General features: G+C 35.9%; 1 protein-coding gene across 1 annotated transcript in view; it reads left to right on the top strand.

Moving 5' to 3' along the window:
* The window catches only part of POLK (polymerase (DNA directed) kappa), a 78393-nt gene that overhangs the window by 44963 nt on the left and 20265 nt on the right, over nucleotides 1–13165 (top strand). Inside the window, exons 2-5 of the mRNA XM_006873306.1 lie at nucleotides 1004–1156; nucleotides 2642–2773; nucleotides 7276–7429; nucleotides 12441–12659. Coding sequence (XP_006873368.1) covers nucleotides 1004–1156; nucleotides 2642–2773; nucleotides 7276–7429; nucleotides 12441–12659 — 658 coding nt within the window. The remainder of the gene's footprint in view (nucleotides 1–1003; nucleotides 1157–2641; nucleotides 2774–7275; nucleotides 7430–12440; nucleotides 12660–13165) is intronic.

Here is a 13165-nt window from a genome sequence, read left to right as displayed (position 1 = left end):
TTCCTTCCCTTTAACTTGTTAGCTCCACCCCCTGTACCTTTTCATTTAGTTAAGGTTAATGACAACCGTATGATTTGGGGGGAGTGGGATAGGGATGTATTTTATCCTGGATTTTGTCTTCTCAGTGAAATCTTCTCTGGTCATCTTGTCTGATATTACAGTGCACTTTCTTACCCCCACACAGACGCTTATATATACATATACCGATCAGTTTCTCCTTCCCGATGTGTTTCTCTTACCATTTTCTAACATCCTATATTTCTTTAATTATTTTTTGTCTACTCCACTGGAATATAAACTCTATGAGGCCAGAGATGATCGTTTTTTTCACTACTGTATCCCCAGTGTTTTTAGCACAGTGCCTGACAAGCAGTAGGCTTTCAATAATTCTTTGTTGAATTAGTCATTGTTGTTATCGTTAAGTACCATCAAGTCGATTCTGATTCATGGTGACCCTGTATAGGGCTTCTTGAGGAGCGGCTGGTGAGTTTGAACCACCACCCTTGTGGTCTATTGCTTATCCTACAGCGCCACACCAGGATTCTGAATTCTTCAATAGTGTGAAGTGTTCCCTGTAGTATTTTGAGTGTGTTGTAATATCATTTCATGTAAGGGCTCTCTAACTACTATATGTAAATGTATATGAACACTTTTATTTACTTACTACTGGTACCAAGGAGCTCTGATAGCATAGTGGTTATGAGTCGGGCTGCTAATGTCATGATCAGCAATTCGAAACTAACAGACATTCTGTAGGAGAAAGATGAGGCTTTCTGTTCCCGTAAAGATTTACTGCCTCGGAAACCCTATTCAGGGTCGCTATGAGTCGGAACTGACTCCACGGCACAGCACCACCTCTACCACCACTGGTACTTGCTAAAAGTAAGGTGGATGGTATTGTTGCTGCTGCTCCTCCGAAACCCTATACAGGGTCACTATGAGTTGGAACAGACTCAATGTCACTTTGACAACAACAACAATGTTAACATTTAAACGTTTTCAGGTTGACAGATTTGCAATGGAATTAGAACAGAGCCGGGACCTGAACAATACCATCGTGCATATTGACATGGATGCTTTCTATGCCGCTGTAGAAATGAGGGACAATCCGGAACTGAAGAAGAAACCCATTGCTGTAGGATCAGTGAGTATGTTGGTAAGTAGGAGGTAAACATCAGAGACAAAAAGGAAATTTTATGAAATACTCAAATGAAGCTTCTTGATTCATAAAGGGGGCAGCCTGTATTGAGTTTTACTAGTTTCCTGCATATTTTTCTGAGTGTTAATGTATCACTAATATGCTTTGTGTGTGCTCAGTACTGGATCCTTTCAACAGCCCTTGAGCTACAAATTTTCTTTAACATACAAGAAAACAGTCAGACTCAGAAATGGTTAAAAATTTGCCCAGAGTTGCAAATCTGGAAAATAGTAAGATAGTATTGTATCTTTCCATTTTAAATTGAACTTTTTTAAAGTAATTATTCTAGTTAAATAGAATTGAGTTAAAGGAAAAAGAAAAGGAAATGTTATTGTAAGCAAAGTTAGCGAATTATGACCTGAAGGCCAAATCCAGCTTGCTTCCTTTTTTCTTTTTTTTTTTCGTAAATAAAATTTTAATGTAACACAATCATACTCATTCATTTATTATTATAATTGTACTAAAAGAGCAGATACCATATGATCTGTAAAGCTTCAAGTATATTGTCTGCTAAGGAAGGAAAGGTTAACCAACCCTATTCTAGCATCACATATTTTATTAATATAATACACTTTGATTGCAATTAAGTAGTTTTCCCATAGCTTAGAACCTTTGCTTTTCTGCCTTTTTTGGTCCAGAACACCCATTAAGGATTAGCATGGTTTTGAGTACTGTCAGTGTTTTAAAATATTTGGAAAACACTAATGGTAAATTGCTATTATTATTCTAAAATAGTTTTTTCATTTCATAGAGTTGTTTTTTTCATAATTTTAAATTTTCATCTGAGATATCAAACATGATTCCATTTGTTACATAGACTATTGTCGGTTATAATCATAGGTAATTTTCTCTTTCACTCTCATAATTTTTTTAGTTCCATCTCCCAGTCAAGGTATTTTCACCAAAAAAGGGTATTAAAGCTTAAGAAATGAGACTTGATTTTTAAAGTTTTTTTTTAAGCTTTAATCTCTTAATAGTGATTAAATGTATCACTAAAATCATTATATGTTAGATTATACATTAGACTTTTGATTTTTTTTCCAGATGAAAAATTGACAAAATCCTAAAATAGAGCAAATCCCCAAACGATTACAGTATTATTTTCATATAAAATCCCTATCATCCAATCTTTGATATATACTATATTGCAGGTATGCCTTAAACCTAATGAAATTAGTTATTAGAAATGTTAAGAGAACCTTTTTATTAGCACAGTCTTACTTATTGCTTGGTGTCACAGAAACGTGGGGGCAGCAGTGGGGTAGGGTTGAGGGTATAGTAACACCATGGTAGGATCGAATCAACTTAATTTGATGCCGTGCCTATAAAAGAGACGTCCTTGAATTGAACATGCACATCAATAATGTGTTTCGTATAAATGCAATGATCAATATGTCCATTTAGGTGTATCTGTTCTTTCCCATGTGGTCAATTGTCTTTCAGTCTACTTCAAATTACCATGCAAGAAGATTTGGTGTTCGTGCAGCCATGCCAGGATTTATAGCTAAGAGACTCTGCCCACAACTTATTATAGTGCCCCCAAACTTTGACAAATACCGAGCTGTGAGTAAAGAGGTAAGTCTGATGCCTCACCTCCTACTGATAGCCTTTTGCTGGTTTCCTGTATCTTACAGAGTCAAATCCAGATGCCTTAGCACATCAGGATTTGGCCTGAGCTGACCCCTTCAGTCTCACTTCACATCACTTCTTCAGCTTATATATTGAGTACTGAAATGCATGTAATATCCGGAATACACCATGCTAGTTCCCATTTGTTTACTTTCCACACATTTTTCCATCTGTTCCTATCTCCCCAGAAGTAACTACAGATTACATTCATTCCAGTATAACCTGCCCTTAACTGTTTTTTCTTAATATTCAGGATAAAGTTTCTTCTGAAACCACCTTATATTTATAGTTTCTACGACCTGGTTGAGTTATTCAGGACACCCTAGTGGTGCAGTGGTTTAAACATTTGAGCTGCTAATAGCTAGGTCAGAAAGTTTTTAAATAAAACTCATGTATTTCTTTGCTTTTCCTGTACTGAGCATTTAATATTTAATGAACAGATAAAGAGAAAGAGGGATCATCCATTGCTTTGAAAAAGATTTCAAAATACAAAGATTTGCTTGGTCACTAAAATTGCCTAAACTGTCACATATGAAAAACTGCTATTTTTCTATTTTTTATGACAAAAGTAGATAGTTTCTCATGCCAGTGCTGGAGCCTAAGTCTTAAATTAAAATTTTTAGCTCTACATCAAGCATTTTAAAACTATGTTGGTAAAATGCAGTGCATTTCAACTATTGTCTGAATTAAAACACTTAACATTTATTGTCTAGCAATCATTACCAATTATTGATGTGAGTGATCTTTAAACTTGCTCCTCTTACTGAGTTCCATCTCGTTTCCCCTAGATATGATACCTCTAGTCCATGGAAACAAGTGTTTTTCACCTACCTCTGAAAAGGTGATGGGGCAGGGCAGGAAGCTCACTTACATTTGGTTACTACTGACTTCATTTACTACTCCTTCATCCTAAGGAGCTCTGGTAGTGTAGTGGTTACGAATCGGACTGCTAACATCAAGGTCAGCAGTTTGAAAACAAGGTTTGCAAGAGAAAGATGAGGCTTTCTGCTCCCATAAAGATTTACAGCTTTGGGAACCCTGTGCAGGGTCACTATGAGTTGGAACCAACTCCATGGTACTTAACAACAACAAAACAACAACAATTAAAAAGTGCAAGGAAACAAAAGTATTATAAGGAAATTTGCAAAGGTCTTGGGTTTGGAAACCCAACGGGGGGGACCTTCTTCGCCTTTTTTCAGGTTGGCGGAATTGAGGAAACATTTCAGTTTTCACTTTGCGGTTGAGGGGTTTTCTGTGGGCGGTGTTTTGTGTTGTGGAGAGCGTCTCAAAAAATAAGGAAGAGGTAGACATAGTCAGTGTCCCTCTACGAATTGGTTTTTGTTGATTCTTTTTCATTTCTAGTGTTTGTCTTTATGGTGTTGGTGTTGTCGAAGTTCCAGTTACGGTGTTATCATTATCAAAAACAAAAAAAGAAGCCTCCAGGAATAGAAATTTTGCAACAACTTGCTGCAGCACTGGAGGCATGCTCACTTGTTTATGCCAAGAAATTTGGAAGACAGCTACTTGGCCAACTGATTGGAACAGATCCATATTGGTGCCCATTCCAAAGAAAGGTGACTCCGTTGAATGTAGAAATCATCTAACAATATCATCAATATCACATGCAAGTAAAATTTTGCTGAAGATAATTCAAAAAGCATTTGTAGCAGTATGTTGACAGAGAGCTACTAGAAATTCAAGCCAGATTGCAGAAGAGGACATGGAATGAGGGATGTCCTTACTGACATCAGATGGATCTTGGCTAAAAGCAGAGAATATCAGAAAAATATTTACTTGTGCTTTATTGACTGTGCAAAAGCATTCAACTATGTAGATCATAACAAACTATGGAGAACATTGCAAAGAATGGGTATTTCAGAACATTTAATTGTGTTCTTAAAGAGCCTGTACATAAGGCAGTTGTTCATATAAAATAAGGAGATGCTCCATGGTTTAAAATCATGAAAGATGTGTACCAGGGTTGTATCTTTTCACCATACTTTTTCAGTCTGTATGCTGAGTAGATATTTTTAGAAGCTGGCCTGTATGAAGAACATGGTAAGATTGGAGAAAGACTCACTAACAACCTGAAATAATGCAGATGACACAATCTTGCTTACTGGAATCCTAGAGGACTGATGAAGATCACAGACTTCAATTTAAAGATGCCCCTCAAAATAAAGAGAACAAAAATCCTCACAACTGGACCAATAAATAACTTCATGATAAACGGAAAAAGATTGACGTTGTCCACAATCAACACTCATGGAAACAGCTGTCAAAAAATCAAAACACAGAAAGAAGCAAGTATGGCAAGAGTTTATCTGTTGTCCTTTGGACATGTTCTCAGGAGGGATCGATCCCTGGAAAGGACATCATGCATGGTAAAGTGGAGAGTCAAATAAAAAGAGCAAGACTCCCAACAAGATGGATTGACATCGTAGCTGCAACAGTGGACTCTAGCATAGTAATTACGAGACTGACTCAAGACTAGGCATTATTTCCTTTTATTGTATAGGGTCCCTGTGAGTCAGAACCAGCTCAATGGCACTAAGCAATAACAATTAAAAAGAGACAAAATACTCACTACAAACAATGTAGCCTTTTGATGAGTTTGGAAATATTTCAGAGACTTTAAATTCTTCTTTAGTTGATAAAGCTTCTGACAATGTAGCAATGAAAACTAATTTGGTTTTAGTTGTCTTTATTTACAGAGACAGAAATCTTTTCAGATTTGAACAGATCTAGCTAGTTTATTTGTGAATAAGAAATGGTTTCTCACATGTAAACGAACTACAACATAAATCCATCACTTACTATGTAAATACCGTAATACTTATCGCTTGGTTCAGAAGCTCAAGGAAAAGCCATTTTGTTTTCTCGAAAAGCTTGTATGATTGCTTTAACTATTCTTGAAACTTTAAGTGCTTGATTTTTACTGGAACATGTCTATTTTAGTTCTTACAGAAGTTTCCTGCGTAAAGGAAGTTAGTGAATGCTCAACAATGTCTCTAGGGATACCCCTCATTCAGAAGAATCTGAGTTGGCTGCCAAGTACAGACCTTCCAGACTTTCATTTTCACTAGAAAGACTCTACTTGAGTACATTATAAAAATGGTTTCTTCCTCAAGAACAGAGCTAATTAAACTTCTCTATGAGTAAAGCTGAGCCAAGATTTATGTCATCATTTTCTAAAATCCCCTTTGATTCAGCTGTTCATAATTATATTAAGTAAAAAGCTTTCTTTCTATTTATATATATATTTTAAAGTTTTCTCATGATACAACAGGCAGCTTTTAATTGGTGATGGAAGACTAACATAATCCAGCAATTATGTTTTCTAATATGCATATCATTTTGGCAACCATGCCCCGTAATTACATCTAATACTGAGTGGTGAAAAAAACAAAACACACACACACTCAACTTCATAGTTTCCTATAACAAAGCTATGTTATATAAAAAGGTTTTATGTATTATGTAACTACACTCCAGCTCTCTCTCTGTGTCCTTTTATCCTGAGACACAACTCCAGGTTTTTTCCCCATCATTTTAACATAGACATGGAACTACTCTACACAGACTGTCAACTTTTCCAATCTAATCCAAGTAGGTAATTGAGCTTTGTTTTCCGGTCTGAATAAATTAGTTAGTATTTGTGTTGAGTAGAGTTTTATGTGCATATTATAATGCATGTAGCCAGTTTCTAAAGCAATGAAGTCCCTTTACTTTTTTTTTCCATTTTATGGCCATGAATCTTTATAAAGCTTTAATAAAAGGTAAGGGGAGAGTAACACCCTTCCATACCACTGCTACTTTTGACTGATTACCAAAAATTACACTGCTAAATCACTAGAGTGATGTTATCTGAGATTGGTTCAAATCTCTTATAGATCTAGAGCAAAAAATAAAAGAACCACTGACTTGAGTCAATCCCAATTCCTCACAGCCTTATAAGGCAGAGTAGAAGTGCCCCACAGGGGTTCCTAGGCTGTCTATCTTTACGGAAACCTACTGCCACATCTTTCTCTTGTGACTGTATCTAGAAGTGGGTGGCTAAATGGGAATTGTATGTATCAAATGAAGCTATTTCCTAGTCTTTTGCCTTCATGATCTATTGTAATACAAAAGAGATTTTAAGACTATGCCCTGGCCGTTAATTATGTATTCCCTAAATTCACGAGTTAGTGGCTGTAGGATCCTTGCTAAAGTTGCTAAGTAAGACTGTTAATGGGTTCCTGTCAGTTATATGGAGTCCTGGTGTGGGTTTGTAGGATAAGCACTGGACTGCTAACCACAAGATTGACAGTTCAAACCCACTAACCACTCCTCGGGAACAAAGTTGCTATGAATTGTAATCAACTCTATGGCACTTAACATCAGTTATATATAATAGAAGCTTTGGCTATGGCAGCAACATTTAAACTTTTTTTGTGTCCCTGTTGAAGGTTAAGGAAATACTTGCTGATTATGATCCCAATTTTATGGCCATGAGTCTTGATGAAGCCTACTTGAATATAACCAAGCACTTACAGGAAAGGCAAAACTGGCCTGAGGACAAAAGAAAGTATTTCATCAAAACAGGAAACTCTGCAGAAAATGGTAAGCAACTCATGAGATCTACCTAACTAAAAACTTAACGAAACGCTCTGAATTCCAATGAACTCTTTAGCATGTAGCTCGTATCCAAAACCTGCTGCCATCAAGTTGGTTATTTTCCTAAGATATAACTAACAAAAGTTTGGGCTGCATTGAAGCTGAGGAGGTTATCCATTTCATTAACCAGTGTTTTTGTTAATAAAAATTTAAAAGGTGAAAATAAGGTTAGCTTCAGCATATCAAAGCATTGGGTGAGTTACTTCTATTTGTAATTTTTTTTTAACTGTAGTAAAATGTATATCACAAAAGATTTACCATTTCAAACTTTTTTACATGTACAATTCAGTGACATTAATTACATTCATAAGTTGTACAAGCATCACCACTATCTATTTCCACATTATTTCATAGCCCTTAACAGAAACTTGGAGACCTAGTGTGGTGCTGTAGGCTAAGCACTCAACCATAAGGTCAGTTTGAACCATTAAGATCAGCAGTTCAAACTCACCGGCTGCTCCTTGGAAACGCTATATAGACTCATTATGAGTAGGAACCGACCTGATAGCACTTAGCAGTGGGTGTGACGTGATATCTTGTGACAGTTTTGATTTGTATTTCCTTGGTGACTAGGACAGTGCATTTTTTTTGAGCATCTTTTTTATGTTCATGTTGACAAAATGTATATTCAAGTCCTTTGCCCACTTTTTAATTGGGTAATTTACCTTTTTGTTGTTGAGTTGTATGAGTTCTAGATATTATGTTCTAGATATTAACCCCTCAAATATATAAGGAGAACTGGTGGTGCTGTGGGTTAGGCATTGAAGGTTGGCAGTTCAAAGCCACCAGCTACTCTTTGGGAGAAAAATGTTGCTGTCTACTCTCATAGTTACACTATTGGAAGCCCTTTATAGGATTGCTCTGAGTCAGAATTGACTTGATGACATTGGATTTGCTTTTTGGGATTGTATCACATATGTGGAGCCTGCATATTTTCTTTCATTTTGCACGTTACCCCTTCATTTTGTTGACTAAGCCCTGTGATGTGTAAAATCTTTTAATTTTGATGAAGTCCACTTTATGTATATTACATTTTGTTGCTCATGCTTTTTATGTGGGATCTAAGAATTCATTGTTAAACAGTCAGCCCTTAAGCATTACTCTTATATTTTGTCCTAAGAGTTTTGTGGTTTTAGTTTTTACATTTAGGTCATTGGTCTATTTTGAGTTAATTTTTATATGTGGTGTGAGTATTGGTCCAGCTTTATCCTTTCACATGTGAAAATCTATTGCCTCCCCAATTTTTAATAATCTGATTATTACAGTGATGATCACTGTTTGCCACCCTGCCAAAAATAATAATTCCTCAGCTTCCATCTTTAGCTTAGACCTTATTTTGATGCTTCTACCAACAGTGAGTAAGAAGTTTATGACCTTAAAAGTTCTTTCAAACTGCCCCTATATCACCTCTCCAAAGCAACGCCAAGAACCATGTAGATATTATACTGCATCCAGGTCTTTGCCAAAGGTATGATTACTTCAGATGTCTCAGCTGTTCTGTACCCCTGAGCAAAGTTCACTTGGATAAAAAGGTAGACACAAGCATTTGCTTATAACCCATAGCCAAATTTCATGTGTACAACTCAAGAACTGCTTTAAAAGGGACAAGCAGTAGTGGGGTATTGTATTTGCAACTTTCCCTGATACAAAAATGGTGACTCCACATCGGTATAAAATTATAACACTCACATAGTTTGGGACTCACATTATTTGGAACAACTTTAACATGAACATCTAATCATAACTTTATCATTGCATTCAAAGTCCTAAGAGGTAGATCCCTCTCTGTTACCTAATAAAAACCATAAACAACATAGTTTCTGAACAATAGAGCCTTGGAGCAAGAAATATTCCTTTTTTGGTCTATTTCCTGGGGGAGACACATAGCCTGAGGCCACTTTGCTTTACGTAAACGCACTTCTTTGTCCAAGAGAAGGAAAATCATTCAATGGCTATGCCAGATCATCCCCTGAAAGTCTCTATAATAATCAGTCATTTAATATATCTAAATATACATTGTGACTAAGGTAAATGATTTTGTCTCTCCAAGCATCCTTTTACTTTATTATATCCAAACTCTATGAATTTTTCAATATTGGTGTATTTTCCTCTTCATACATGAGTGTTGTTGTTACGTGCTGTCAAGTCAGGTAGTTCTGACTCATAGGAACCCTGTGTAGGGTTTCCGAGAAGTGGCTGGCTGGTGGGTTTGAACCACCAACCTTGTGGTTCAAACTGACCTGTGGTCTAGTACTTATCCTACAGCATTACCCCAGGACTCCCAAATGGAGTGCTGTAATTCTAGTGTTTCACATTATCACAAAACTTTATTTCATGCTCTAATTACCTCATTTCATGTGGATAATAAAAGTATTTCTGTCAGAAAGCAAGTAAGAAACCATTTAGCAGCTGTTTACACAGCAAGATCTTACAGAGAGGTAGACAGTCGTTGAGGCTGAAAAGATAACTACACCATTCAGCAGCAGCTCTAATAATGTACCAGAAGCCATCCTGTTTTGCTTCCTACTTGAGTCCTCAATTGCCACAGTGGCTCAGCTGAGAGTAGACTGGTAAAGGCATATGGCATAAAACATAGCATAAGGAACTCCGTGCAAAGGGCTTGTGGACGTGGCAGGCACCTTACTTGGTTTCTAATTTTTCCTGCAGATTTTATTACCTTACCTTCAGCCTATCCAGAGGGAGAAAAGGTCCAAGTAGATATCATTTCAACTATTCTACAGTATTACTCCTCTCTTTATTGCTTTGCATTTTAAAATGTGAATATGGAAAAATGAAAGGAACAGAAACACATAAATAAAAGCTAATACAAGTCTTTTTTGTTTTGTTTTGTTTTTTAAATAAGGCTTATTTTGTGTTTGGCTTGGGAATAGAGTTGGAAAACATCTGTCTGTAACTCAATTCATAGTACATTCTTTGCAGCTTGAAACTACTCAGAAGCTTTTGTTATATTATTCACAGATGTTGGTTAGAATTTTACAATTCCCTAAGCAGTATCTCTAGAAAATCTTCCTAAAAGGCCAAGTTCATTTTTCAACTAATGTGCATTTCTGTGCCTCTTGAAAATAGGCATTTAAATTGTTTTTCTACATTTGACTTTAACTTGGAAAACTTTTGTATGTTAAAAATTATGGCATGAGGTCAGAAGAGTCTTGTTAAACTTAGATGATATAAATCCATTTAAACTAAATTTCTTTCATGAAACCAGAAAGTAAAGTTTTAATGAATTTAATTTGTTCATGAGAACATTTTTAGTATCAGTATAGATTAAATATATTTTATAGTCCATTTGTGAAAAAAATCAATAAAAATAGATAATAAGCAGATTGATATGTTTACTTTACTTTTTTATAATACTGTTAATTTACAGACTACTGATAACCATAAAGGCATTTGTCTGTTAAGCTTGATTAAGATAGTGTTTTTGTATTTCAAGCATAACTTTCATAGGTAATTTCTGTTTGTTAAAAATATGTCCTTAGACCTCACTCTCACAGACCAATTTGCAGCCAAGCAGTAGATAGGTTTATAGTCTTATGTTCAGCATAGAATGCTCAATCATTCAAAATAAAAAGGGCAGCATTTTCCTAAGGATAAAATTAAGAAGGGATAGGAGGGTGGGTGGAATGCAAATAGGAACCACAGGGAGGAAGTGGGGTGTTGCATGGAGGACAATGTAATCATTGAGAAGACACAAGATGCGTGATGTGTTGATTGTAAAACTGATGGTCTTATTTGTAAACCTTCACTCAATTTACAATAAAAAGTTTTTGGGTTTTTTAAAAATTGTCCTTATTTAGAGATACTTTATAAACCAACTAGTCAAAATTAAGATTAGAATTAAAAGGAGAAATTTTAGATTATTTTCAAACATCTGAAAGATTCCATGAAGGAAGAAAATATAAATGTTTTCTCTTTTAAAATGAAAAAGAAAAAAACAACACTTATTTGTAATGCATAATTATTATAGATCGCTTAATGCCTTTTTTCCTCATTCCTAAAACTCTAATTTTAGAGTCATTGTGTGGCATTGTAGGATAAGCACTGGACTGCAAGGTCAGTTTAAACCACAAAGTCTGTGGTTCAAATTTACCAGCCGCTTCTCAGAAACTGTATACAGGGTTGCTGTGAGTTGAAACCAACTCAATGTCACTTGACAACAAAAAAAACAAACTCTCGGAAGGTGTTTTTCCATCAGAGATGAGTAAAGAAAAAAACAGTTCTAATTTTTTAAGAAAATACTTTAATCTAATTCTGGGTTTTTATTAATTTGGATACAGAATTAGTGAGGTTTACATGGGATATTTCTTTTAAAATATATACTATAAGAATGGATAATAATTTTTTTTAATGTTTTATTGTGAATTATGTGATAGTCTACATGGGAGAACTTTAGTTTTACATTCATCCTATCGTATATTGTTTCATTGCCATGGTTACGTCCCCTCCATGCATCATCAACCAACCAAAGGGTATACCCTTTCCTTCTCTGTGTCTAAAGTCCCCAACTGCTCCATCTCTCCACATCATCATCTCTGCCTCCATCTCTGGCATCACTGTTTCTCTGGGTAGGGTCCCGCTCTCCGCTCTTCTCCCTTGATGGTCCCAGGAACCTCCGCTCCTGGACTGCAAAGTTAATCACTGCCCTCCTTGCTACAAAACACCTACCTTTACATTTCCTACCCTCACAATCAGTCCTGATAACAATTATTCACTATTGTATCACAAGAGATCCTGGATAATGTTATTTTTAAGAAATACATGCAATCAGTGTGCTTTTTTATTGATCAATCACAAAACACAAGATAACATTTCTGGCTTGATTATTAGAAACAAAACTGACTACATTTGTTTTATATTCAGAAAGAATATAGGGGAACCAAACTTATGAAGTATGTACTTCTTAAATAATGGATTTCTGTTCCTGTTTATAATTTAGATAAATTGACTGAGCATGAACTGTCCATTTCTCCACTACTTTTTGAAGACAGTCCTCCTGATTTGCAAGCTCCAGGAATTCCTTTCCAAACAAACTCTGAAGAACAGAACAATCCTCAGATACTCCAAAACTCAGTTGTTTTTGGAACATCAGCTGAGGAAGTGGTAAAGGAAATTCGTTTCAGAATTGAACAAAAAACAACACTGACAGCCAGTGCAGGTACTCAGAAGGATTCTAATGGATCTTATGATTATAGTTTCCAAACTGATAAATTCAAGTGTAATATGAGCTTTCTCATTCTCAAATGTGTAAATAACAGTTTACTTATCCATGCTTTGATTTAACTTCTGACAGCTTTATCTACTCAAAATAGCTATGAACCTGGAAGTAAGCAGAAAAGCCTGTAAGCCCAGAGGAAGTTACTCTCATAAATCCCATTTAACCTATCCCTTTTTAAGCACAGAGTGAGAAAGATGAGGCTTTCTACTCCCGTAAAGATTTACACCCTCGGATACCCTGTACAGGGTCACTATGGGTCGGAACCAACTCGACGGTACTTAACAACATGTTGTTATTGGTTTTTTATTTACTGCTTGATGATTAGTTTTCCCTTTGAAAACTTCACTCCCGTCCAGGATTACAATGCCAGAAAGAAAAGAACCCAGATGACCATGATGATGATGTTGTTGTTGTTGTTAAGTGCCATCGAGTCGGTTCCGACCCAT

The sequence above is a fragment of the Chrysochloris asiatica genome, unplaced genomic scaffold, assembly GCF_000296735.1.
Source record: "Chrysochloris asiatica unplaced genomic scaffold, ChrAsi1.0 scaffold00234, whole genome shotgun sequence".
Classification (NCBI taxonomy): domain Eukaryota; kingdom Metazoa; phylum Chordata; class Mammalia; order Afrosoricida; family Chrysochloridae; genus Chrysochloris; species Chrysochloris asiatica.
This window is presented reverse-complemented; position numbering and strand designations above follow the sequence as displayed.